Source organism: Chrysemys picta, chromosome 16 (assembly GCF_011386835.1).
Source record: "Chrysemys picta bellii isolate R12L10 chromosome 16, ASM1138683v2, whole genome shotgun sequence".
NCBI lineage: Eukaryota > Metazoa > Chordata > Testudines > Emydidae > Chrysemys > Chrysemys picta.
Window position 1 is genome coordinate 5,867,635 of NC_088806.1, and position 26,520 is coordinate 5,894,154.

General features: G+C 49.4%; 2 protein-coding genes and 1 non-coding gene across 4 annotated transcripts in view; 1 reads left to right on the forward strand and 2 right to left on the reverse strand.

The window, feature by feature from the left end:
- Positions 1–26,520, reverse strand: part of LOC101945803 (zinc finger protein 883-like) — a 172,426-nt gene that overhangs the window by 115,414 nt on the left and 30,492 nt on the right. Inside the window, exons 10-11 of one of the 2 annotated variants that reach the window (XM_065569328.1) lie at positions 25,939–26,149; positions 20,243–23,285 (exon numbers count right to left, since the gene is read on the reverse strand). In XM_065569328.1, coding sequence (XP_065425400.1) covers positions 25,965–26,149 — 185 coding nt within the window. In that variant the 3' untranslated portion in view covers positions 20,243–23,285; positions 25,939–25,964. Of the gene's footprint in view, positions 26,150–26,520 lie in introns of those variants that run through there. The other variant, XM_042859525.2, reaches the window with a different exon arrangement.
- Positions 2,907–4,398, reverse strand: LOC101941735 (potassium voltage-gated channel subfamily E member 3). The gene has a single exon (XM_042859563.2). It carries the CDS (start codon positions 4,396–4,398, stop codon positions 4,096–4,098), a length of 303 nt encoding a protein of 100 aa, XP_042715497.2. The 3' UTR covers positions 2,907–4,095.
- On the forward strand, positions 13,636–13,708 carry TRNAF-GAA (transfer RNA phenylalanine (anticodon GAA)). The gene has a single exon. It is a non-coding gene; the product is annotated as a tRNA-Phe (tRNA).

The following is a 26,520-nucleotide window of genomic DNA, read 5'->3' on the forward strand; positions in this document are numbered from 1 at the left end:
AATTCAAATGGATTTTAGAGATATTATTTAAAAACAAACCCAATTCATCTGAAGCCTACAAAACAAGAGTTTTACAACCAGGAGTGTTGATTTAGGTCCTAAACACTCCACATATTTACACAATATATTTATACACATTATACATATTTTTTTCTCAACATTCCTTACACTGCTTTAATTTTTACACAGCTCTACATAGATTACATTTGTATACATTTGGGGGCAGTTACGTTCCAATAGAAACCCCTTATGTTCTTTTAGCGAAATTAACTAAATTGTCCATAATCAAATTATGTAAATCAGATAGTCTCTTTGCCTGGCTTATTTACAGACATTCCTTTAGAAAAGGGCCCATTTCCCTTCAGAATGGCTGCAAAGAATTCAAGAATTCTCTTTCTATAACACTTTTCCTTTTTAACATTTTTACAACACTCAACTGCTTAATTCCCTCCAGCTTCTGCAGAGCTAACGTCTCACTCTTTCCTTAAATCACTTGCTTAGCTCCCAAAATGACGCCTTCATCAACTCAGATTTCACCATTCCAAGTAGTGTTCCAGGGATCTGAATTCCCCAGGCCTGTACTTACTGCTTTCTTTACTCCTGCCACTATGCCCTCAGTGCTTCCAACCCGTTTTCCCATATATTTATTTTTTTTTATTTGTTGCCTGCCTTCTTGTCTGGGCCCGATTCTGCATTCCTTGCTGAATCGTCCCTTTCCATGGACACAGGCTTTGTTCCACTACCAATTTAGCAAGGAGGGTGGGCTCCTCCACTAGCCCCCACCCCTCCTGGTCCCTTTCCTGAAACATTTTTTTTTTAATTGTGAAATCACAACAATATCCCACCCTCCTATATCCCTCAGAGTGAGGTCTTACAGAAATCTACCCCTTATTTGCCCACACTTGTGCTGGGGCTTACAAAACACAAAAAGTCTACACCCACTAAAAACAATGCCTGACAGAGCAGTACTGGGGAAGGCTAAGCCCCCTACCTTTTGGGCTCGATCCTGCTAAGACCGAGGGTATATTCACCTATGAAATTTTTCCCCGACAGACGGGTCGGAGTGAGGACTCTAATCCTTCCCCTATTGCCCGGCACTTCTACAACTCGGGGTGTGCACACTTTATATGGATGGCATAACCTTTTAGCAATATTTAGAAGTACAGTAACTCCTCACTTAAAGTCATCCCGCTTAACGTTGTTACGTTGCTTGTCAATTAGGGAACATGCTCATTTAAAGTTGTGCAATGCTCCACTCTTACGTTGTTTGGCTGCCTGCTTTCTCCACAGGTGGCAGCCTCCGTATGCCCCCCCCCACCAGCGCCTCCCGCCCACCAGCAGACCCCGTGGATCAGCGCCTTCCCCCGCCTCCTGCCCGGGGCAATCAGCTGGCTTGTGGCGTTTTGGAGGCAGGAAGGAGGGGGGAGGAGCGAGGACTCGGTGCGCAGGCTCCCCCTCCCTCCCCTGCCTCCCGAACGCCGCAAGCCAGCTGATTGCCACGGGCAAGAGGCAGGGGGGAGGGAGGGGGAGCCTGCACTAAGACCTTGCTCCTCCCCCTTCCCTCCTGCCTCCTAAATGCTGCAAGCCAGCTGATTGTCCTGGGCAGGAGGGAGGAGCCAGAACTCGGCGTGCCTCCCCCCTCCCTCCCCTGCCTCCCGAACACGTCAATCAGATGGCTTGCGGTGTTTAGAAGGGAGGGGGGAGGAGCCAGGACCCAGCGTGCGAAGTAAAGGGGGAGGAGGTGGGGGGGAAGGGGTAGAGTGGGCGGGCTGAGGGTTGAGCCCCCCGCTCCTGGTGCTTGCAGAGTAGGGGAAGCTGCCCTGGAACCTAACCCCTCATTTACATTAAATCTTATGGGGAAATTGGATTCGCTTAACATCGTTTCACTTAAAGTCACATTTTTCAGGAACAGAACTACGACATTAAATGAGAAATTACTGTATGTTCAATCACAGTGCATGTCTTCCCCCTTTCACAATTCTCCACCCAAAACTGTTATGCTTAGAAGAAGCCCACGGGATCTTTTTCAGGGGAAATGGCAATACACCACGTTTATTGAAGCTACAACAATTAGCATATCCATTCAATCACACACACCCCACACACACACACTGCCAGTCTATGTTATAGTTACCAGTTTAGAGTCCAGATCAATCTAGTGGCCCGTTAGGTTGATCACGGTTAGGGAGGAGCCGGGTTCTGTCGGCCATGACATGATGCTCCGGGGACGTCTTGGCAGGACGAACCCAAAGTTTCATAGCAAGGCACCCTGTTTACATAGTGATTTTCCTTTATTGGGACCAATGAGTTTTGCACCATCGTGATGTAATCAATTGTTTGACGAGTGCTTGTTTTCTTAAATTGTCCTCCTTACTTTTTATTTTGTTTTTTTTATGAAGTTTTTTAGGGAGTTCTCCCAGGCTGGTTTTGATCGCAGCTATTTTGTCCCCATTGATAGGTGCCTGTCTTATTTTTAGAGTTGTTAATCTGCCCTCCTCTGACATTTCAATAGGGGCGTGTTGCAGCCTCCTGGCGCCCTTGGGTCTGTCTCCGGTTCCTTCCTAGACCATCTGGTTCAGCGATGCCCTTCACACTTATCTCTTAACACACACATTTCTTATTTACACACAAAACAGAATTAATTTACACAGAACATTTTGAACAGGAACATCAAGTTGCAGTGCAAAAGAAAACACTCATGGCATTCTTTTACTGATTTTAAAATGCTAAACCTACAACAAAGGGGTGACCTTAAATCGTGTGTTACTGACTTGAAATAAGCCCAGACACAGATTCCGGCTGATGCAGCTTTACCAAATGGCCCATTAGGCCATTCCTTTCTGCTATCCAAAAAGGGTGGCTGGCAGGATATGATCAAATCATACACCAATACATTTAACACAAGCTACATTATTATTCTTTATTTTTCATTTTAAATTATACAAACTACAAACATAAAATCCTATTACTACAACTGTATACCATAGGCCTTATATTGCTAACAAGTCTCTTTCAGCGACAAATGTAGAAGCCTGTGCTTTTGGAATAGGAGGAGCTGAGCTCCATCTCTGCTGTCCCCAGGAAGTTCTGGGTAGCCAACAACTGTGTGTGCTACGTGGCCTTGGATTTATTAAAATGCACAACAGTTTACCCAGTGCAGGGAACACAGCTTACGTGGCATACGGACCCTTTTGGCCCTCGGGACAGAGACCAGTGGGAGCTGCGTGCGCCCAGCCCCTCTCGAGATCAGCCCCACAGAACGTTTTCCCTTCTCACAGATTTGTTCTCTGGCTGCTGCCCTGAGAATGGGAGGCCTCCCTATTCAGAGCCCCATTAGACTCCAGGCCGCACATGCATAGCGAGAGGCTGACAGGACGTGGAGGGAGAAATTAAACCATCTGATTGGCTCATCCGCCAGCCATTCATTCTCTGCTCTGTTGACTGAGGCATCTCCACACACCAATGCCGGGTCCCAGCACCAACGTTCTGGACTCTAGGTGGAGACAAGAGGGGCCCTCCCCTTGTGCTCCCATCCAGTCCCCAAACTGTGTCATGCTCTGCCCGAGTCAGGAGCCCACTCGCTGTTGAGCTTCGTGCACCGTGCACCGGGATCTCTGCATCCATTTCTCTATGATCTCATATGGCGTCCAACATCACAATAACTAAGAACTTGCAGCACGCACATGCGTCCCATGCACCTTTGCATTGGAGCAAAGGATTCTGGGATACACTTAAGACCTTCCATCAGCCTATCCCCGGGCCCTTTGGCGTAAATGGAGACGCTCCTTTGGAGGAGAAGGAGGTTGGCGGGAACTTCGCAACTGGTGCAGAGTGATCAAGGACAGGCCTGCTGGCAAGCGTCCAGAGCCGTCACATGACTATGCTGCGGCCTCAAAGGTCTGGCGCTCTCTGCCTGTGTGCAAGATCACGCCTGCTGCTGCTCCTCTGCACTAAATGTGTCCGCGTGGCTGTCTCGTAGGAAGACGTGTTTCGGCCCCTCCGAGAAGAGTTTGGACCAGGGAAAAGGGTTTTTCCTGCTGCAGACGGCAGATGCCGGTAGCTGTGCATGTCCTTGCAACAGTGTCCCTGCCCTGCTCAGATCATAGACACCCTGTTCTTAATGTACACGTGGTAGGGGTCGCTCCGCTTGTCCACCTTCCTGGACTTGGTGTAGCCCAGAATCAAACTCCCCACCATGGCGGCAAACAGGATCATCACAAACAAGATGTACATGTAGGAATAGTCGTCCTTGCTGGCTAGCTTGACGTGACTGCCATTTGTCCGCCCCGTGGCCTGGTCTGGTGGGCACAGGATGGCACCGTGAAGCGTTTGGTTCAGGGCCTCCAGCATTGACTGCAGGCTTTGGTACCACGTCTCCGTCAGGTTCCCCACCTCCATGTCCTCGCAACTCCCAGGAAACTTTCTGCCAGGATAAAGGGGGAAAAGTGACTTCAGTAAGGCCTCACTGGGGGCGGGGCAGGGGGGAGGCACGTACACAGTAAACCTGGGATTGAGCTGCAGGGCTACATATGGCAGTGTAGACATCCGGGCTTGCGCTAGAGCCTGGGCTCTGAAACCTGGCGACGGAGTGGGTCTCAGAGCCTGGGTCCGACCCGAGTCTGGATGTCTACACTGCTAGTTTTAGCCCTGCAGCACGAGCCTCAGTCAGTTGACTCGGACTCTGAGATCGCAGGTTATTTCACAATGCTTTGAGGGAACTTACAAGTCACACAGCATCACTGCTGCAAGACAGGCCCTGCGGTCATGCTGGCTGATTAGCACCAGTGTACAACTTGTGCATATTGGTGAGATGGAATCAAAGTGCAGATCCCAGATCACATAACATTGTGATGTCACCTTCCCCCGAAGGATCCCAAAGCGTAATCCTAATGTATCACCAGTCACAGACATGCAGCGCCATGGAGATGCAGCCACCTCTGGTGCAGAGCACAGCAACCAGACAGCTCACAGTGGGGACATTTTGGCCATGTGCACTTCGGAAAACCCCTGTTCTTATGTAGGGAAATCCTGATCCTTTCCTCTGGGTCTGCAAGATAGTCGCAACAGATCCATTGCAGGGTGCCGGGCGCAGGATTTGTGGAGTCTGTAGAGAAGCTCTGGCATAGGCCTTACAGATCATGGCTGTGCAGGGGCTCTCTGTGCATGGCTCTGATGATGGATTGAGATAGGGTGCTACTGGGGCAGGAGGGTCTCCGACCCACACAGATCCACCAGCCCTATGCCCTGATGTACAGGGGGCTGGGGCTGGGGGGGGGGAGGGAGGGTAAGTAGAGCCCACTGACAGTAACTGCCTCTTTAGGCCTGGTGGGACAGGAAGCTATTAGTGTTCAACACAGCTGGAAGGATTTTCCCCCATCTCGTCTCTGTCTCCCACTCTGCACTACACCAAAGCTCTGGTGATCCCTCACCAGGTGGGAGCCTCGGCAGAGGTTCTCCTCGTATTTCTGTTCCCTGCTTTGCACCGCCCCTCTAGTAGCCACCCTGGGGACTTTCCCTCGGCCAAGAGTGACAAGCTACAGATCGGTCCCTGACGCTCTTCGATTCAGAACTTCAATCCCAGCAGACAACCTGCCCGGGACACTGTCACGCGAGGCACTGTTGTAATGCAACAAATCAACCACCTGATCAAACCTCCGGAGATTTCAGAAAAGCTTTCGGCTTGCTTAGGGGCCACGCTGTGAGTCTGCTCCGGTTCTAGCTGCTCCCCAGCCCGGAGCTGGTCTCTCCTTCCCAACATGTCGGGAAAGGATGTAAAAGTCAAACGAACCGAACAGTGACTCTGGGGAAAGGTGAGCCCCTGGCCTGAGTGGAGGTGCAGGGAAACCCTGAAATAAGGGGGGTGGAAGTGTGAACACAGGGGCCTTGGGGGAGGGGAATGGAGAGATGCCAGGAGCGCCTGGCGTGTGCAATACACTCATCCCACAGCAGCACCAAAGCGTGCGCCCCTCTAATTAAACTGCCCCCCAGAAACACTGCAGAGTGGGGCAGCGTTGGGCACTCAAAGCTCGAGCTGGGGAGTTAATCACAGCTAATTGCCAGGGGTTGAGCCTCCTTCCAACTGCTGAGTGAGGCTGAACACCCTCGAGTCCCAAGGACTTGTGGAGCATGGAGGATGCTCCCGGGATCAAGCCCATGGTACTAATTGGGCCAAGCTGTGAGCTCAGCTGTAAGGAGTGAACGTTCCTACAACAGCACCACACCTACGGTAATAAATGTTGATGGGGAAAGGTGCAAAGGGAAGCCACAGAGAGGAAAGGAGTCCAAACAAAAAGGCCTGTTGATATAGCTCAGGGACTGTGTTAACGCCATGCCCCGTAACCAAGAGAAGGGTTGGACCGAAAATCAATGGACCAAAATTGGTGTGTCAGAAATTAGGTCTAATTGGTGAACAAATTCACGAGGGGAAGGGCTGTTTACCCATTGCATCCTTCTGGGGTCCTCAAAAAAACCCAACACTTTTGGGAGGAGTGAGGGGCGGAGAGTCAAGAGGATGAAACTGGCTGCCAACAACCGCTGTCTGAGAGACTGGGGAACAGGAATAGAGCAAGATTCCTCATTACGGTGAGATTCCCCATCACGGCTGCCACCCACACCAGCTCCTGGGACCCAGAACCCACCATGACACTGTTAGGCCTTCGTCGTCCTGATTCTCAGCAACGTCCCGACAGGGCCAGGCCAATGGAAGGACCCAGACTCAGGCCACATCTACTCTACAGACCTGTATCGGTATCACTACATCACTCAGGGATGTGAAAAATCCACCCCCCTGAGTGACGCACTTCTACTGACCTAGCTCCTCGTGGAGACAGCGCGATATCGATGGGAGAGCTTCTCCCGCCAACATAGCCGCCGCCTCTCAGGGAGGTGGATTAACTACGCCACTGGGAGAAACTCTCCTGTCGGTGTAGGAGCGTCTTCACGTAAGCGCTACAGCGGCGCAGCTGTGCCGATGCAGCGTTTTAAGTGTAGACCTGCCCTCAGTGCTGCAGGTTTTGATTCCAGCCCTGGGGCACAGTGTTCTGGCTGGCCAGGCAGTTGCGTGAGAGCAATGGGGGCCCGAGCAGCACAGGCCCTTGTGCAGCTGCACAGGTCGCACAGACCCACGACGGTCACTGCTGCTCTGGCCGAGATTCCCCTCCACCACACAAGGTCTGTGCCGGTCAGCTGATCTGCACAGGATGGCCTTGCGGCTCAAGCGCAGCACTAGGGATCAGGAGATCTGGCTTCTATTCCCCGCGCTGCCACAGAATGTCCCAAAGCAAGTCCTGTAGCCGCACTCTGACTCAGTTTCCCCGTCTGAGACCCAGGGATAACAATACTCCCCTGCCACGTAGGGGCACGGCGAGGCTTAATTCACTAGTGTTTTGGAAGCGCTTAGAGCTCCTTCAGTGGTCGGGCCAAATTGAAGTGTGGTGTAAGCAGGTCTAACTCCTGCTCTACTGCAGAGGCTCACAATTGCTCTACTGCTGCATTGCAAGGAGATGGCTTTGGCAGATTACACCCGGGGTGGGGGGGCGCCAGCGGTTAAGGCCTCCTTTAACCACCCGAGGAGTTTCACCCGCTTACGCGGATGCTGCAGCCCTTTGTTCCTTCCCAGACAAACGATGGCAGCTGCCCATTGTTCCGCCCCTCACCAAGGCTGTAGCACAGAGGTGGGCAAACTACACCCCACGGGACCATCCTGCCCGGCCCTTGAGCTCCTGGCAAGGGAGGCTACCCCCAGTCCCTTCCCCATTGACCCCCCTCCCCCACAGCCACACCGCCGCGGCGTCCAGACATGCTGCTCTGAGCAGCATGGTAAGGAGGCCGGTGCCAGGGGGTTGGATAAGGGGCGGGGGATCCCGAGGGGAAGTCAGGGGACAGGGAGCAGGGGGCGGTTGGATGGGGCAGAGGTTCTGGGGGGCGGTCAGGGGATGGGGAACATGTGTGTGTTGGGGGGGTTGGATAAGTGTAGGAGTCTCAGGGGGTGGGGATAGGGGTCAGGGGACGGGGAACGGGGGGGGTTGGATAGGTGTGGGGTCCCAGGGGGCCTGTCAGGGGGCGGGAGTGTGGATAGGGGGCAGGGCAGTCAGGGGACTGGAAGCAGGGGGGTTGGATAGGGGGCGGGGGTCCCAGGAGGGGGCGGTCAGGGGACAAGGATTGCGGGGGTTGGATGGGTGGAGAGTTCTGAGGGGGGCAGTCAGGGGGTGAGAAGTGGGAGGGGGTGGATAGGGGGCGGTGGCCAGGCTGTTTGGGGAGGCACAGCCTTCCCTACCCAGCCCTCCATATCATTTTGTAACTCCGATGTGGCCCTCGGGCCAAAAAGTTTGCCCACCCCTGGTGTAGCAGAACATCGTGGTGTGGTTATTAGTCAGCACATGGCAACGCCCTCTCTCCTTCCCTCGCATCACTGGTACCCCATGTCCCAGCACTCAGGGGTCACAAGAGCCGAGGAACGACCGATAGAGGGGGCTCAGCGCCTGCATTCGATCAGTGACCGGACAAAGGAAGGAACTGCCGAGCCCAGGCAGAGGTGGGACGCAGACAGTAGAGAAAGGGGAGGATGTCATGCAGCCAGGGCTCCTGATGACTTGTTCCCTCTGCTTCCCCTGCCCCAGAGCTCAGCACCATCTGCACCATGCGTCCAACGTGCATCCACCAGCATCAATGGGAATCTGTCCTTCTCCCAAGGGACAAGCCCCTAATAAGCAGCGACAGGTCAGTCCTGTTAGAAACAGTGGCAGGCAAACCCTGGATCTGGATTTTGCATTTGGCCGAGAGGTTCCAGCTGCAAACAGCAGCCCCACTGCTGGAGCAGGAGATTAGGCCTCAGTTTGCCCCTGACTCTGGTCCCATTGCCAAGGAAGGGAACCGAGCTGGCCCATAAGTTGTAAGCATGTGCAGGGCCCCCAAGCCGCCCTTCTGCTTAAGGTCCTCTCTGATCAATGCACTCACAGGGAGACAGACCCATCCACAGCAAGTGTCACTAATTATACTAGCGAATGCCCCTGCCCCGCCTGTTTGCTGAGGTGACACATCACATCTCTTTTACAAAGCGAGACCCAGGCACAAAGAGACACTTGCCGCAGGTCAGAGACAGGGCATGGCACTCAGGAGCACTATGGTAGCAACAGACCTTCTCCACATCGCCGTCACGGAGCTTAAACCAGGGTCAACGTCCTTTGTTTGTCTCGATTCAGCTGCCTTTAGAAGCACGTGTCCCACCCTGCCAAGGAACTGCCCCGCAGCAGCGCCGGTCAGATGGGCTCAGCTGAGCCCCCTTGGCGGTCTATGGCACTCAAGAGATGAAGGAGCGAAGCAGCAGGGGAGCAGTAGGGGGTTGCCAGGGGAGATGATCCACTCCAGGAAGTTTCACACCATCTGCATAACGAAGAGGCTGGAGAAGCCCTGGCCCAGAGGCTCCTATTCCAGTTTGGTAGCAATATTATTGCTTCCCGCGGGCTGCTGGCTTGCACCAACCCTGCAGGGAGGGAGCATTTGCCACAGTACCAGGCTAACCTCTAATCTCTTTTGAAAAGCTCCATGTAAAAGGTCACTTCTCCCTGGCCAGCCTTCAGAGATGGGCAGAAGAGACCTTGCTTTAACATCTCATCGGAAGCATGCCATCTCTAAGGGCTTGTGTACACGGGGAAACTTACTGGCATAATCATACCTCTACAGTGATACCCGTGAGCCATTTTTAAACGACTCGCGCTGGTGAAAGGGGTCATACGGCCCCTTCTGTAGATGGACGCTTGCTGCCCACAATAGAGGTAGCAGTACAGCAACAATCCTTACACCATCCACCTGTAACCCCAGAACCAACTCGGCCCCGGACCTGCCGTGGCTGGGAGGGGGCAGCCCAAACCCAGTCCCGGCTCAGACCTGCCGCAGCCGGGGGGGCACCTATCCCACGGCCCCAGCCCCGAAGCTACGGCAGGGAGAGGCACCTCTCCCCACAGCCCAGGTGGTGCAGTGGGGAGAGAAAGCTGGAGGGAGTTCTCTCTCCGCGCCGTAGCACCGGAGCACCCTTATGCACCCAAAACTCCTCATCCCCGGACCCACCCCAGAGTCCACACCCCCAGACGGAGCCTCCATCTCCTGCACCCAACCCTCTGCCCCAGCCCTGAGCCCCTCATCCCTGGCCCCACCTCAGAGCCCGCACCCCCAACCCACAGCCCTCATGCCCCAGCATCCCAACCCTCTGCCCCAGCCCATAGCCCCCTCCTACACTCCAAACCCCTCGGCCCCACCCCCACCAGATGAATTTTGTTATGTGCACAATGATAAATCTTGGAACAGGACAGAAATGAAATTGCAACAGAACCTAAGGAATTAAAAGCCTCTGGATTCTTGTGTGTGCATTGACGCCTAATGGAAACTGTAATTTGACTTGCTTTGTGTCTGTGGCCAGTAAAATATCAGGATAAAGTCACTCTAGTGATTGTGACACTGGGTTTGAGGAAGCTTTGGTCTTATTAAAATGTAATTAGCATGTTACACTTGTGTTTTTAAAGGTGGCTTCCCCAAGCAATCCCAAATTGTTCTTCCCACAGCTGGCTGATGGTGGGCAGCAGGAGATCTCCCCAATCTGGGGGAATCTCTCTGGGCCCCACTGTTAGTTCTCCATCCTTTCTCCCGCTAATCACACACCCCCCTCCCCTCCCCATTATCAATGTTTTAGAGTGACCCTTCCCTTCCTCCCTTTATGGGATTCAGACTCTCTGTGACAGGACTGACGGGGGTCTCCTCTCTGCATGGCCCCAATGGGGAAGGAAAGAGACTGGGGGGCAGAGGGGAGAGAGAAGATGGGCTGAAGGAGTCAAATGGGGCTAAACCAGAATGGAGGAGATTTTCTTCCTGGTAAAATGTACTGGAGTCTCATCTCTGAAAAGCCGCATCTTGAGATAGGTTTGAACCAGCAGCCTTTCAATTACCAGGCAAAGGTGTGAACCACAGAGAATGATAACTGCCTACTTCCCAACTTCATCTAAAAAGCACTTGCAGTGGTGCAACTGGTTAGTTCAAAGAGGAATACTGTGGGCGTTATGTATTCAAGCCTTACCTGGAACACTGGTTTCTATTACCTGTGTTGTTTCCCCAACTCGCTTTGCCTAATTCACATGGAAAGTGCCATACCAGGAAAAGGAGAGTAAGTTCTAAAATGTGGAAGTGGGTGCATAGCTGTGAAACATCCACCCTATGCTGCCATTAGTTCCAGTAGATTGTTCACTGGCAGGGTGAATTGATTCATTTGCTGCTGAGAAACCTGCCAGGACAGGCCTCTGGGCACCAGATCTCCCTGCTTCTTCCAGAACACCCCTGGCTTCTTCCCTGCTCCAGTCACTGCTGAAGGAGGGTCCTATATGCACTGAGCCAAAAGTTTTTCCAAGCCTTCTTAGCGCAGTTGGCAGCCTCAGAACCTCAGAGTTCAAGCATCAGAGAAGACAATGGTTTTTGCTCTCTGCTTCAGATTTTCTAATGGAAATCAGAGAAAAGAAACTATAGGAGAGTGGTTTCTAGACACCCTCCCACCCATCTAACACACACACACACACACACAGAGACTTTTCTAAGTCATTAACTTTTCCTTCTCTATGGAGTTTGTATTCTCCATAGAGCAAAATAAAACAAAACGTGCAAGTCTAAGCCTAATACAGTATGAAACTCAATACAGATAAAATCTCACCCTCAGAAATGTTCCAATAAACTTCTTTCATGGACTAGACTTATTTCTAGTCTGGGCCCAATCTTTTCATGTGGTATAGTCTTTGTTCCAGCTCAGGTGGTAGCTAGACGATCTCTCATGATTGCAGCCACCTTTGTTCTTTTCCACCCCCTTATATAGCTTTGGTACAAGGCAGGAATCTTTTGTGTCTCTCCTGGGGAAAAGCCCCAGGTTTAAGATGGATTCCTGTACCAGGTGACATGGTCTACTTCCTCACCTGTTCACTGGCCTTGCAGTCTGGAGGAAGAAAGGCCTCAAAGCGCTGTGTGCTGACTTTTTGAGCAAATGCAGGGCTGGACAGGGAGGCATGTTCCCACTGGGTCCTCCCTGCCAGAATAAAATTGTCCCCACAGAGTCCTCCTTGCCAGAAGTCAACAGAGATCAAGGGCTCCCCTGCTGGTCCCATGGTGTAGGGCCGGCACTCAGGGCTTTGAATCTTGCAATCAAAGTTTGTCTCAATGGGACCTTGGGGTCCTTTGGTTGCCAGCTAGCCATCCTGGGATTTCCAAAGATTCATCTTGCTCTCTCAAATGACATGGTAGCCTGTCTTTTGCCTGCTAGCTGTTGTGACTTGAGCGCAAGAAAGGACGTTTGATCCAGAAGGCTGGCCATGCCTGGAGTCCTGTAGATAGGATGCGAGCTGCACTTCCTCTCAGTCCTGAAGCTGGGCTGCAGCCTGGCCTAGGAGCCAGCCCTATTGGTTGACCTACTGGCCCAAAATCACATGGGTGGTGTTGGTGTTCCCCAGGAATGCTGAAGGGTGGGCCTAAGGGAGGGAGGTTTAATATTCCTCCCTATCAGTCAGGGCAGAAGAGGAGGGCTGCAAGAGTGGGCAGGTTGATGATCTGGGCCTTCTAGCATTTGGTTGGGGATGAGGTGGGGAATGCGAACTGGGAAAAACGGTTGCTGGCCTCTGAGGAATGGCTCAGCCAGTGGCGTAACTGGACCTTGTCATTACCTACAAGGTTGTAATGCTCAAGACCTATCTTTTGGCTGCAGGGAATTTCCTCAGTCATGTATATCCCCCTGCTCCACGAGTGCTGCTGAGACCGAACATGATAGCCTTCCACTTCTTGTGGGGCAATAGGATGTCTCTACCTAGTTAGGAGAAGTGTGGCTTTTCTGCAGTATTAGAAGGGGGGTTGGGTCTGGTGGGCTTTGACGCCTTTTATGGCTCTACTTTTTTGTTTTTCAATTTTCAGCGGGTGGCTGAGCTGGAGGTCAGGTCAGGCACAAGAGGAATGGCAGAGCAACCACAAAGAATGCAACTGGCTCTTTGGATATGGCTGTATTTTTTTTATCCCACTGGGTGCAGCACCGGGTATGGGAAGGCCGATGGTGGCTGAAGGGGGAGAAGATTAGGAAGCCCTGCCCCTCTAGTGTTCTTCTACTCCCACCTTACATCATACAGGATTTTCAGTGGGTGGCTAGGTGGAAGGTGCTTGCAGGATGGCTTCATCCGCAACAGTGGCTGCCCTCACAGCAGCGGTGACCACAGCAGAGAAGGCCCCCTTTTGGCTCAGTCTGAACAGAGGTTAATGTACCACTGGGTGAGACAGGCCAATTTTAGGGAGCTTCCTCTGAAGGTGAGCAACTGTCCCCAGAACTTACTGACAGGAGCTTTAAAGTATTTGCAAATGTTCGTGGCCGGCATGTGCAGAGCAAAGGCTGCCCAGGGGCACTGTGTCAGGCTCTGGCACCGCTTGAGACAATAGACCATCTTCAGCCACCAGTTAACCCAGGATCTAAGGCAGGAATGGGGTGAGGAAGCAAGTCAAGCTGACCAAGGCAGGCAAAAATTCATCTTGCCTTCCTGGGCGCTCGCAATGATGTCCTTTTTGTGTGCCATGGCTGACAAAAACATCCCAGACAGAGAAGCAGGAGGCCAAAAAAAGTGCTCTTCAGGTGCTGAAGTAGCTCAGTCAGGAAAGTATTAGACTGAAGATCTAGAGGTCCCTGGTTCAATCCCAGGTTTTGGCAGGCTCTTTCATCCCTTTGCGTGCAGCGGTGGGATGTTTTCTGGAATCACAGCAGTGCCTTTACCTGCCACGAGTCCCTCATTTCAGGCTCCCAAACAAGAAAAAATAGGCTGGACATATGCACCGAGTTGGCCCACCTGAGCTTTCTTTCTTCTCTTGCCGTTCCCCAATGGTCAGTCCTAGGACCAACCCTATTCAACTTATTCGTAAATGATATAGGTAAACAGTGAGGTGGCAAAGTTTGCAGACGATACTAAACTGCTCAAGATAGTTAAGACCAATGCAGACTGTAAAGAACTTCAAAGAGATCTCACAAAACTAAGTGATTGGGCAACAAAATGGCAAATAAAATTTAATGTGGATAACTGTCAAGTAATGCACACTGGAAAAAATAACCCCAACTATACATACAATATGATGGGGGCTAATTTAGCTACAACAAATCAGGAAAGAGATCTTGGAGTCCTCATGGATAGTTCTCTGAAGACGACCACACAATGTGCAGTGGCAGTCAAAAAAGCAAACAGGATGTTAGGAATCATTAAAAAAAGGATAGAGAATAAGATGGAGAATATTTTATTGCCCTTATATAAATCCATGGTAAACCCACATCTTGAATACTGCGTACAGGTGTGGTCTCCTCATTTCAAAAAAGATATCCTGGCATTAGAAAAGGTTCAGAGAAGGGCAACTAAAATGATTAGGGGTTTGGAACGGGTCCCATATGAGGAGAGATTAAAGAGACCAGGACTTTTCAGATTGGAAAAGAGGAGACTAAAGGGGGATATGATAAAGGTATATAAAATAATGAGTGGTGTGGAGAAAGTGAATAAGGAAATGTTATTTACTTGTTCCCATAATATAAGAACTAGGGGCCACCAAATGAAATTAATGGGCAACAAGTTTAAAACAAATAAAAGGAGGTTCTTCTTTCACACAGCACACAGTCAACATGTTGAACTTGCCTGAGGAGGTTGTGAAGGCTAGGACTATAGCAGGGTTTAAAAGAGAACTAGATAAATTAATAGGTTTCAGAGTGGTAGCCGTGTTAGTCTGTATCAGCAAAAAGAACGAGGAGTACTTGTAGCACTTTAGAGACTAACAAATTTATTTGAGAAACAACTCTGACATCATAATCAAAAAGGCTGACAAAGGAGGTGCTATCGTCATCATGACGGAGCAATTCAGTTCTCCCCCCACTGCAACTTGAGACCATTGCTTCTTGTTCTGTCATCTGCCACCACTAAAAACAGCCGAGCTCCATCCTCTTTGGAACCCCCCTTCAGGTAGTTGAAAGCTGCTATCAAATCCCCCCTCACTTTTCTCATCTGCAGACTAAACAACCCCAGTTCCCTCAGCCTCTCCTCATAAGTCATTTGCCCCAGACCCCTAATCGTTTTCATTGGCTTCCACTGGACTCTCTCTAATTTGTCCACATCCTTTCTGTAGTGGGGGGCCCAAAACGCGACACAGTACTCCAGATGTGGCTTCACCAGTACCGAATAGAGGGGAATAATCACTTCCCTTGATCTGCTGGCAATGCTCCTACTAATTTAGCCCAATATGCCATTAGCCTTCTTGGCAACAAGGGCATACTGCTGATTCATATCCAGCTTCTCATCCACTATAATCCCCAGGTCCTTTTCTGCAGAACTGCCACTTAGCCAGTCAATCTGCAACCTGTAGCAGTGCACGGGATTCTTCCGTCTGAAGTGCAGGACTCTGCACTTTTTAATAGGGGAGAGTTTTAGGGCTATTGTGATTCAGGGAGCTATGTTATAGGGTGCCTTCCCTGTGAGAATTTGACAGGTGGATCAACATAGATGCACATTTTGTGACCCTTCTCAGGGAGCTGAGGGCTGTGAGTCTCCTTGTTGCCACCTGCCACTAGAGAGAGGGACTTTTGCATTTGGCAACTGGATATTAGCAACCAAACTCACCCAGCCTGTCAGGCACTCAAGCACCCACCTCTGAGCTACAGCAGCCCTGCCAGTTGACAATAGAGGCACCCTAATCCCTGGTTCCTTCAATGTGTTCCCATCTGGGGTCCAGCCCCAATCACCAGATACTCATCAGAGAAATCCAAGATCCTCCCTTCCTGAAGCAATGGTATATTCCAGGTTACCAGTTTTACTGTAGACCACTGCTACTGTATCACACACAGCACTTGAGTAGTTATCAAAGAAATGGAAATTTATTTAACAAGGGATAGAGATTTAAACAGAAACAAATGTGAGTGATGGAAACCAACTGTTACCAACAAAACAAAATCACAAAATGCAACCTACACTTTTTAAATTACCTTTCCTATATAGTGTGAAAGTGAAATGAATTATATTAAAGAAATAGAATTAATTAAAAAATGCTGTATGTACCTTTAAGTAGAAATGAGAAATGCTGCAAGCCAGGGGGGCAGGAAAGCAGACATTAACTGCTTAACTTGCCACTTAAGGGCAATTGGTGAAGCATTAGTCTTAGATCGATAAGAGTTAACAAGGAAGCAGGTTATGCATATTGTGCTCCATGCATATTTTACAATTTTGCTCTCTCTGTCCCTTTGTTTAGTTTACACCCTTTTATCTGTATAAATAAGACTGTTTGAATCTTGCATGGAGGCTCACATTATCTGAATGTATTAGCAGAGCGCTGTGCTAATAAAACAGAGTGGTCTGACAAACTATGAGTCCTGAGTCTAACTTTGACAATTTGGAGGTTCCACCGAGATGGCAACCGTCTTCACTGGGGCTGTGTGATTCCTGACCGTTTTTGTAGGATGACCGTGGTAGCCAGCACCTGGGCATTTGGCCCGAGCGGTCCTCCTCCTGAACAGAAGGGTGCACGACCACAGTGAGGTCTACGCCATCGAACCTGTTGGTTCCCACTCTGTTCTGGTAGGGATCCCGGGATCTGACATCAGGAATCTGGTCAGGTAATTATTTCTGTGTTTTGTCCGGACTGAGGACTGTCCTGTCTCTGTGTCTATCCGTCCTCCTGTGGAGTGTTTGAGTCTGGGTGCCATCTCCGTCCGGGGATCGGCCAACCAAGGGGTTCCTGTCCCCGCGGTCTGAGTGAGTGAAATCTGCACAATCGCAGCCGCACCGCACCTTGGGTAAAACCCTTGGTGTGAAAGCAAGGGCGATTGAGTCAGTAGCCTGTGGGCTCCTTTTGTGTGTTGCACCGGGCATCGCTCTGACGAACCCGAATTTCCTTCTTGTGTGATTGGTGTGTGTAAAGTCCTCCTGTATTGGTAACAAGACGTCTAAGTCGGGACAGTTCCCTAAAGGAATGCCGGCTCAGTTTTAGGAAGGGTCCGGACTCCTGTAAATTTCTGGAAAAATGGTCTAAGCTAACTCAGGGAGATCCCAAAACTCAGTGGCCATTGTTAAAACCTTGGAACAAGGACCGAGTGGACATCTTAAAAAAAAAAAAAAAAAAAAAAAAAAAAAAAAACTCGGCCAGCCTAAAACTAAATTGGCTAAAGGAGAGGTTAATTGTTTCATGCAGTGGTGGGAAGAGGCAAATCGTAGGTGGACAAAATCAAAACTCACCTCTCTCAAATATTCAAATAATAAATTAAAAGCTTTATTAAAAGCCTCCTCTCCCACCACCAGTCTGAGCGCTCCCCTTCACCCTGTACTCTGACAAAAAAAAAACAACAACCCCGGATCGATCCCAACTCCCTTCATACTCCCCTCTCATTGTAAAAAGGATAAAATGCCCCTTGTTCTGTTCCCCTTCGTTGTCTGCCTCAGAAACTGATTCTTTAGTGTTCCATTACCAATTCAGCAAGGAGGGTGGGTCCTCAACTAGCCCCCACCCTTCTGGTCCCTTTCCTTAAGCATTTCTTTCAAAATTGTGAAATGACCACAATATCACTCACAAAAATGGTTCATTGGAAAAAGCAGGATTGGGCCCAGACAAGCAGGCAAGCAACAGATAAAGAAACTAAAAAAAAAAAAAAAAAAAAAAACAGGTTGGAAGCCCTAAGGGCATAGTGTCAGGAGTAAGTGCAAGTATGAACCCCTGGAACAATACTTAAAAGGGTGAAATCTGAGTTAATAAAGGTGTCATTTTGGGAAATAAACAAGTGATTTAAGGAAAGAGTGAAAAGTTAACTCTACAGAGGCTGGAGAGAATTAAACAGTTAAACTTTGTGAAAATGTTTAAAAGGATCTTGTTAAAAGAATTCTTGGTTTCTTTGCAGCCATTCTAAAGGAAAAATGGGCCCTTTTCCAGAGGAATGTCTGTAAATAATCCAGGTAAAGAGACTATCTAATTAAAATCATTTGACTCTGGACAATTGAGTCAAATTTGCTAAAAGAACATAGGGGGGTTCTATTGGAACTTAACTGCCCCAAATGTATAAAGGTAATGTAATCTATGTACAGCTATGTAAAAACAAAGCAGTGTAAGAGGGATGTTAAGGGAGAGAAAATGTGTATGTATCTGTCTGTCTGTGGGAATATGTGAGGTTTGTAAAACTCCTGTTTTGTAAGTTTAAGATAAATTGGTTTGGTTTTGTTTATAATGCCACTAAAAATCCATTTGACTCTTTAATTCAAAGTTGCAAAACTGACAGACCTTTTTGCCAGACACAGGTAATCAGTGTTGGTTGACTTTGAGATTTGGTATTTAACCCTTAAGGGGTAACTTGATTCTTTACAAAATTTAAATGTTTTCAAATAAAGACCAAGTCATGACTGCAGCAGGACAGTCAAAAATCAGAAAAATAGGGAGAGATTCTGGATTCTGTTTGTTTGTTTTTGTAACAAAATAGTAAATGAAAGCTGTACGAAAAGAATAAAGACAATGGCCCTCTGAAGCAACAGCAGGGGTGAGGTGCACAAAACAAAAAGAAGAAATGTTAGAAACACTGAGCCTTAAAATGGCTCTGTGTAATCAGACTGTCTCTTTGATAAGGGTACATAAAACTCTGTAAGAACAAAAGAAACAGTTACACCTTATGTAAAAATTAATATGGCTAATGTTTTAAAAGTTAAAGTATAGAAGGAATGTGCAGACGTGTGCAGTGTATATTATAGAGGGGGTAAAAGAAATGCAAACAAAACATGCTACTTAATTAAAATCCTATTAGGGCTCCAAAGGAGCCACAATAGACTGTGTTTTCTTTTTCAGATCTGTGTGTGTTTTGGAAGCAAGAGTTAAAAGTAATCAAAACTCTGGTAAAAGTTAATTGTGTTCCTTTTAAGACAGAGTCTCTGAGCTCTGCTAATGGTTTTGAATCCAAACGCCGAGCCTGTGTGGATGCAAATTATCTAACTGATAAAGGAAGTGAGAGAACTGCCAGCACAAAGAAGTTGCAGATAAAGAACATACCTGGTCAGCAAACAAATTGCCTAAATAAAAGGCACAGTATAACAAGATACCTTTAATTAAAATAAATTTAATGTTAATAAGTACCCCTGTAACAATGTATAGTGTGTATGATTTTTGGGAAAAAAAATCCTTTATGGTAATGATGCTTTTCAGCTGTTAACCTGTGAACAAACTTAAAGATTAATACAGCAGGAAAGATATTGTAACCTTGGTCTGCTGTAAAGGGAAAACTGAGGTACATCACCTCATGGATTTAATGACTGAACAGTGGGATAATTTCCCCATAACTCTTAAAAGATAGAAGCCATTAAAACCTGGCCTGCCTATAGAACAAAAACACAGGAAAATATGGAGGTAATTCCTCTTGTTTTGCCTGCAATCAGCAAGGGTATTTGTAAAAGAAAGGAATATTTTAAGCAATAATAAATGCCACCCCAAAAGGGGTAGAAAAATGTTATTTTTGTCTTTCAGAAAAAGCTAATATCAGCTACAGGACAACCTAATAAGAAACAAATAAAAGTGGGTATGCTTATCCATGCCTGTTGCTCCAAAGCCCTGTAGTGAAGACATCTCCCTAGGATCCTGTATGTGGGATAAAATGAATAATGACACCAAAGTACTGTATAATGGGCTATGTGCATGTGTTAATTCTTGGGGAGAAAAGTGTTTTAAAAGAATGGAAGTGTTAGCAACCTTCCAATAGATAAATGTAATGTAATGTAATGTAATGTGTTTACAAAAGGTAAAAAGGTAACATAGTTCCTAAAACAAACAAAAGGGCAATGTGGGAAACCGAACCATTCATATTATACATGCGAATGGCAACATGTTAAGAATTGCCACTGCAGAAAGACATAACAGCTTACCATTGGTATAATATATTTTCTGAATGGTCTCCCACAACTACTGGCGTACTAATGTTACTAACCCTAATTGTTTTTGATTTTAAATTGTATGTGTTTAATTGTAACGTTTGAAATGTGCTGTTGGATAAAACAAATGTATGCAAAGCTAGAGCCACAGGCCCAAATCACCTCCCAGTATTTTCTATTACGTGGACTAAATAAGAAGTGACACTGGCGATTAATAATCTTAGTGTCAAAAGGGGGATATGTAGGAGCAGGATTTTATAATGTCCCATAAGAATTAATGTATGATTTGATTTCATCCCTGTCAGCCACCCTTTTTGAATAGCAGAAAGGAATGACAGACCAGAACAATCCTTATGACTGATTATGGTCACCCTTTTGTTTTAGAATAAGTTATAATGTCTACTATGGTTTCCTATATGTATTACAGAGTAGGCCTCTAGTTAAATATACATTTTTTTGTTTTAAGGTTTAGTAAGTAAGAAACAGGATTCTCTAGTGTGTCTATGTTAAGTAGATTAGAGGAACATTGAAGGCCTGCGTCTCAATGTAAATTGTCTTGGTTATTGATTGCAAAACTTAGCAAGGTTTAATTTGCAATGCCTTTTTTGCTTCATATAAAATACTACTGTTTGTATTCTCAATCTGTGTGAACAAGGAATGTATGCATCAGGAAAAGATAAGGTGTGAAGGCCATTGTTATAGCCAGAGTCAAGGAAGAAGAAGTAAAGAGACTTAAAGGACATCAAAGAATCATCAGGTACTGCTTACTATCCAGATGGCTGTTAAACTGTCTGGCATCAGAGCGTGCATACATGCTTCGCAGTGTAAGAAGGCACCCCCCAGCAAACCAATCACCTCAGGACCACGCAGAGTCAATTTTGACTCCAGAAGAAGACGTAGAGGAACAGCCTGCAATACCTTACCATCTACGCTCTCGTAAGGGTTGCCAGAAACAGACGAGGACCTAAAGCAAGGCCCAAAAAGAAGCAGTAGTGAGCCTAGCGCCTGCTGCCTGGTGGATGTAAAACCGTGACTGCGGTTCCCTCAGTTGAGGTTGTCAGAATCGAAGGGCCTTGCCTCCAACATGAGCCTCTGGTGGCGCCTGTTCCTTGGCTGCTGGTGTCTTAAGGTCTGGGGAGTCCACAATGACAATTCTTTTATCCAGCAGCAAGTGTGGATAGCTCAGACTCTCAATATTTCTAATTGCTGGGCCTGCAGCCACATCCCAGCCCACTCTCAAGCTGGTGTTCCTGTCCTGGCAATCCCACTCAATTCCCCAGACCTCACTGGAGGACTTCATCCGTTTAACAAAACATGGAACAATAATGACACTTGGGAAGCAATGGGAATAATTGTATCTAAATGGATAAGAGTGGTGGAGGGAAAAGGTCATTGGTGTTGGGTGTGTAATGGGACAGGGCTGGATCTGGGAAAAAGTCATTGCCTTCAGCATATTGTGGCCAATGGTGTATGGGATTATTCGAACAAAACTAAAGAGTGGCGGGCCGGGTATGGGGATATGAATTTTTTCTCGACCTGGGATCAAACAGAAAAATCAATCTCATGTTCCCCCTACAGTAACCTTAGTGAAAACAATACAATCTTTCAATGCCATGCAAATAACACCACTCCTCGTAAGGAGAATTACCCTGTACCCTTCGGAGGATATTACTCCTCCTTTGTAGGCACCTATGTGACAAATGGGTGCAACCAACCCTTCCCGGCCTTAATAGGCCATCATTGGGTTTGTGGGACCAAAGCTTATACTGTGTTACCAGCTAACTGGTCAGGTATCTGTTATCCTGCCTGACTCTTCCCACAATTCCGAGTGCTTGGGTCCTTCCCACGAGAATGCCTTCGTAATTTCAGGCAAAGAAGAAGGGACTTTTCAGATGCCCAATGGTATGTAAATAACATAAGCCCCTTGACCTGGGAAGAGGCCATTGGCGGTTCCCTTATCCCACTTGGGGGAGTAATACACCATGCAAAAAGGCTCCTAAGGTTACAAGCAGTAGTTGAAATAATGGCAAATGAAACCGGAGAGAGTTTAAAGACCCTGGCCAAAGAAACAGGGGCGATCCAACAGATGGCCCTCCAAAACTGTCAGGCATTGGACATAGTGCTGGCAGCCAAAGGAGGGACCTGTGCTCTCATTGGAAAAGGATGTTGTGTGTTCATACCTGACGACACCAATGAGGTAATAGATCGTGCTAGTCACTTAGAACAAATTGCATCTCTTCCCCATGAAGAGCCAAGTTATTTATGGAAGTGGCTAAGTAACCTATTCAATTTCTCTGGCATAGGAAACTGGTTGTTTCAGGGAGCCCTGACTATCCTGTGTGGAATCCTAATGATTTTTGTATGCTTTCAGTTAATCTCCTGTTGTATCCAGAATTGTGTACGGTATGCCACCCAGGTGACTGCCCCAAAACAGAGTGCTAATATGATGGTGTTAAATATCACTGATGAACGAAGAGATAAAGAACTATTAATATGTGGAACCCAGTAATTGTTGGTCTTTGCGTAAGCTTGACCAAAAGGAGGGATTGTGAAAGTGAAATGAATTATATTAAAGAAATAGAATGAATTAAAAAATGCTGTATGTACCTTTAAGTAGAAATGAGAAATGCTGCAAGCCAGGGGGGCAGGAAAGCAGACATTAACTGCTTAACTTGCCACTTAAGGGCAATTGGTGAAGCATTAGTCTTAGATCGATAAGAGTTAACAAGGAAGCAGGTTATGCATATTGTGCTCCATGCATATTTTACAATTTTGCTCTCTCTGTCCCTTTGTTTAGTTTACACCCTTTTATCTGTATAAATAAGACTGTTTGAATCTTGCATGGAGGCTCACATTATCTGAATGTATTAGCAGAGCGCTGTGCTAATAAAACAGAGTGGTCTGACAAACTATGAGTCCTGAGTCTAACTTTGACAATAGATTCTCACCTCACACTTCAGTCTATTGCAGTGATTACTAGTCCCTAGGAGCCAGGGCCCTGCCTTTCGTGAAGCACCACTGGTTGTTAGGGATCTCCTTGGTGAATGGACCCAGGTGTTTTTCTCCACCCTGTTGTAAACTGAATCAGTCTTTTGTCTTTATTCACAGAAAGGACGATCTAATTGTTATATTGTCCTTGTCACTTCCACAGGGTTTCAATGTCTATAGGTGACAATTCCCTTCCACTTGAATGGGCCGTCCCCACCAAGACCAATCACTGGGGTGATACACTTTCACGACAATACCACATGGGCATAATTTTCCATATACTTACATTACTCCTTAAATATGACTCGAACACACCTCTCGCAGTGATTAGGAGTAACAATAATTTACAAGCATTCAGTAGAGATCTCACTGCTATCCTTCCTGAATAAAGATCATAAAAGCAGTGTATTAGGTGTGGCAGTTTTGTCAGGTCTGAGAGAGGAGTTGCTTGTGAATAACAGTGACCCCTTTGCTAATTGGCACCAATGAGCTTTTGTCACACATGCACTGACCTATACTAAGCTATACAGCATTAAAGTGCCAATAGGCCGGCCCTGGCCTCTCCATACAGAGAGAGGCTGTCATGGTCGCAAGATTGTAATCTGAAAACGGGGCCAGCCGGATGCTGGAGGAGTGGGCTCGTGAAAGATGGAAGCGTGACAGGTAGATGCGGTCCAACCAGGAGTGGCATGACTGATGGGCCTACACCCAGACAAACATGAACATCGAGACATCGTCTGGGTGGTGGTCATGCCAGACGTCCACCAGGGAGTGATGGTCAACAATCTCCCGGAGAACATCCAAGGCGGCCAGGCACTGCTCGGTCCCCGAGCAGTCCCGCTTCTCGAGGGTGGTGTTAAAGTCCCCGCACAGGACCAGGCACTTGCAAGGATCCAAGGAGCCGAGGAAGGTGGACGTCTGCTGATAGAAGCGTAGCCACTCTGGGCCCAATGTCAGGACATAAATGTTGACAAGATTGATCACTAGCCCCTCCATGCGTACCTGGAGGTGCAGCAGGTGGCCCGGTACAGCCTCAGCGACCCCCAGCACCTTGGGCCATAGGTCGGGAGAGAACAGGGTCACCACTCCAGCTGTATGAACTGTGAGGTGGCTAAAGTAGACATTGTCTCCCCACTCCAGCTGCCAGTTAGCTTTGGCAGCCAGATCCATATGGATCTCCTGCAGGAAAACCATAGAGTACCCCCCGCTTCCCGCTGAAGGAAGGAGAGCATCTGGCACCTGCGGAGACCCATCCTACAGCCCCAGGTGTTCTATGTTGTGAAGATTACGGGTGCCATGAGGAGGGCTGGGGGCGATCCTCGCTGGCAGGGACGCTCAGGGCCCCCATTGGGCTGTGCAGCAAACCGTGACCTACCCCATAGGTGAGCAAGGAGTCATGGAAGCTGTGGACCTGCTGGTAGGCTGCAGCGGCCTGGTTCCTGGTCCTTTTACCCTCCCCCATGAGGGCCCTCACGGCCCAGAGGATTTCATGAAAGTCCCCTCATCGCTGGAGAGTGAGCTGCACCTTGTTGTGGGAGCCATGGACATGTTCAAGAAACTCCCGCAGCTCCTAACGCAGAGTATAGGGGGGCAGGGTTACTGGGCCCCGGCCGTTCTCCGGCGGGGCCCCTGGTGCATCCCCATGGCCCACCAAGATGGGCAGGCAAGGGGCGGAACCCCGACATGGCACCCGATGGGTCGGCGCCACATGGCCCGCCTCAGACCCTGGTTCAATGGGGGGCGGTGGAGGGAAGATAGCAGCCCCTGGTGGGTCGGGACAGGGAAACACAAAGGCCGCTCCCTGGGGGTCATCCTCTGGAAAAGGGAAGGAGACAGCCATAGGGGCAGCAATAACATCGCAGGAGGTGGAGGGGATAGGGACGGGGTCGGCTTCAGGGACAGGGCAGGAGTCAGAAATAGGGGCAGGGCTGAGGTCAGGAATAGGGGCAGGGAAAGGGGTGATAGTGAGACCGGAGGCCCCAGCTGCTGGGCCACTGGGGGGTGGCACCCTGCGTTTGGATTCAGGGGTCTGTGGGGTGAGAGGGGGGCCCTCAGCGATGCCAGGCTCGTGCTCTAAGGCAGGTGGTATGGCCATGGCATCCGTAGGTGGGGAATCAGCAATGGGGCCCCCAGCCAGGAAGAAGGTCAGCTGCCCTGCAGCTAGGAGGGATTCCCTGGTGACTCGGTGTAGCGAGGCGGTCTGGCTCCCTGCCGCCCTGGAAGGGGACGAGCCTCTCTGGATACCAAAGTGGGCGGAGCCAGCAAACCCTGCGCCCGCCCCTCAGAGGTCAAGGCGCAGGACAGGAAGTATAAAAGCCCGACCCCAGAGCTCACTTGGAACTCAGCCACTGGAGTGACCAGACATCTGTGGTGTAGCTCCCGGTGGGGAGACCACGGAGATTGGTGACCAACCCGAGGGCTCGCCAGATCAGCCAACGCCTGATGCGAGCCCAAGCCCAGAGATGCTGCCAAGCCTACCACTTGCCCATTACCTTGAGGAACAGCCAGGCCTACTGTTTGCCAGTTACCCCGAGGAGCTGCCAAACCAACTACTCACCAGCTACCCTGAGGAGCCCATAGTGTGTGACCCAGTGGAGGATGCTGTCCAGACCCAGGTACCTCTAGAGGGGGAGGTAGGAAGTATCCTGGGGGCAGCCAACCCGAGTCTGGCTGCAACACTGCCAGAGCCAATGTCAGTGTGTGTCAGTCAGGATCCCCACTGACACAACAGCGGGTCTTCTGCCACTGCTAGGGCCCTGGGCTGGGACATAGTGGAGTGGGTGGGCCTTCATCCCTGGCAGCTCAGAGCCAGGAGCCTGGGGTTTGCTGTTCAACCATTTGCTCAGCCCCTGCCTGAGGGCCTGAGCTACTGACGGTTTGTTGCCCCGCCCTGACCCAGGGCCTCGGCTTGCTACTATTGAACTGTTTGCTCATTCCAGGCCAGACCCAGGGCCTCGATCTCCTCGCAGATGGAAGGGAGATCGCCTTCCCCCACCCCGGGGTTCTCCCCACCAGTGCCCAAAACGACACTCACCTTGGGGCTCGCAGGGGCTTCAGATGTTAAGGGGGAAGGAGGGGCTCCATCGGGCCCTTCCATGGGAAGGGAGTCCAGTGGAGGGGTGGTGCCTCTCTCCGGTGCTGCCACATCTTCCCCAGCTGGCACCGGTGGATGGAAAACACCCGTGGGCAAGGCGGAAGGCTCGGTGTGGGTGGCCCCTTCCTGGTCTTCCGGGGGGCCTCTGAATCTGAAGGATGGAGCGAAGTTTGAGCCTTCTGCTTGCCCCGCTTCCCCTGTACTAGGGCCCAGCCCTCCATGGCATCATCTATGGGCCAGCTAGCAGGGGTCAGATTGGGGGGAAAAGGGTGATGGTTTGGGGACTTGGGGAGGTAACAGTGGGGTGGCATGAGGGAGGGAAAATTCCCCCCGGGGAGGGCCCTCTCCCACGCCTGGCAGTACCCCCACTGCACCCTTCTCTATGGGCCCCACCAGATTGCATGCAGCAGAGGTGGGGCTCTCCCGCTCATCTGGGCAGGCTGGGGGAGGTACCCCTAGGGCCCAAGCAGGAGCAGTGGTGGGCCGAGAAGGAGGAGGAGCAGCTCCAGGTGCCGGGCAGCA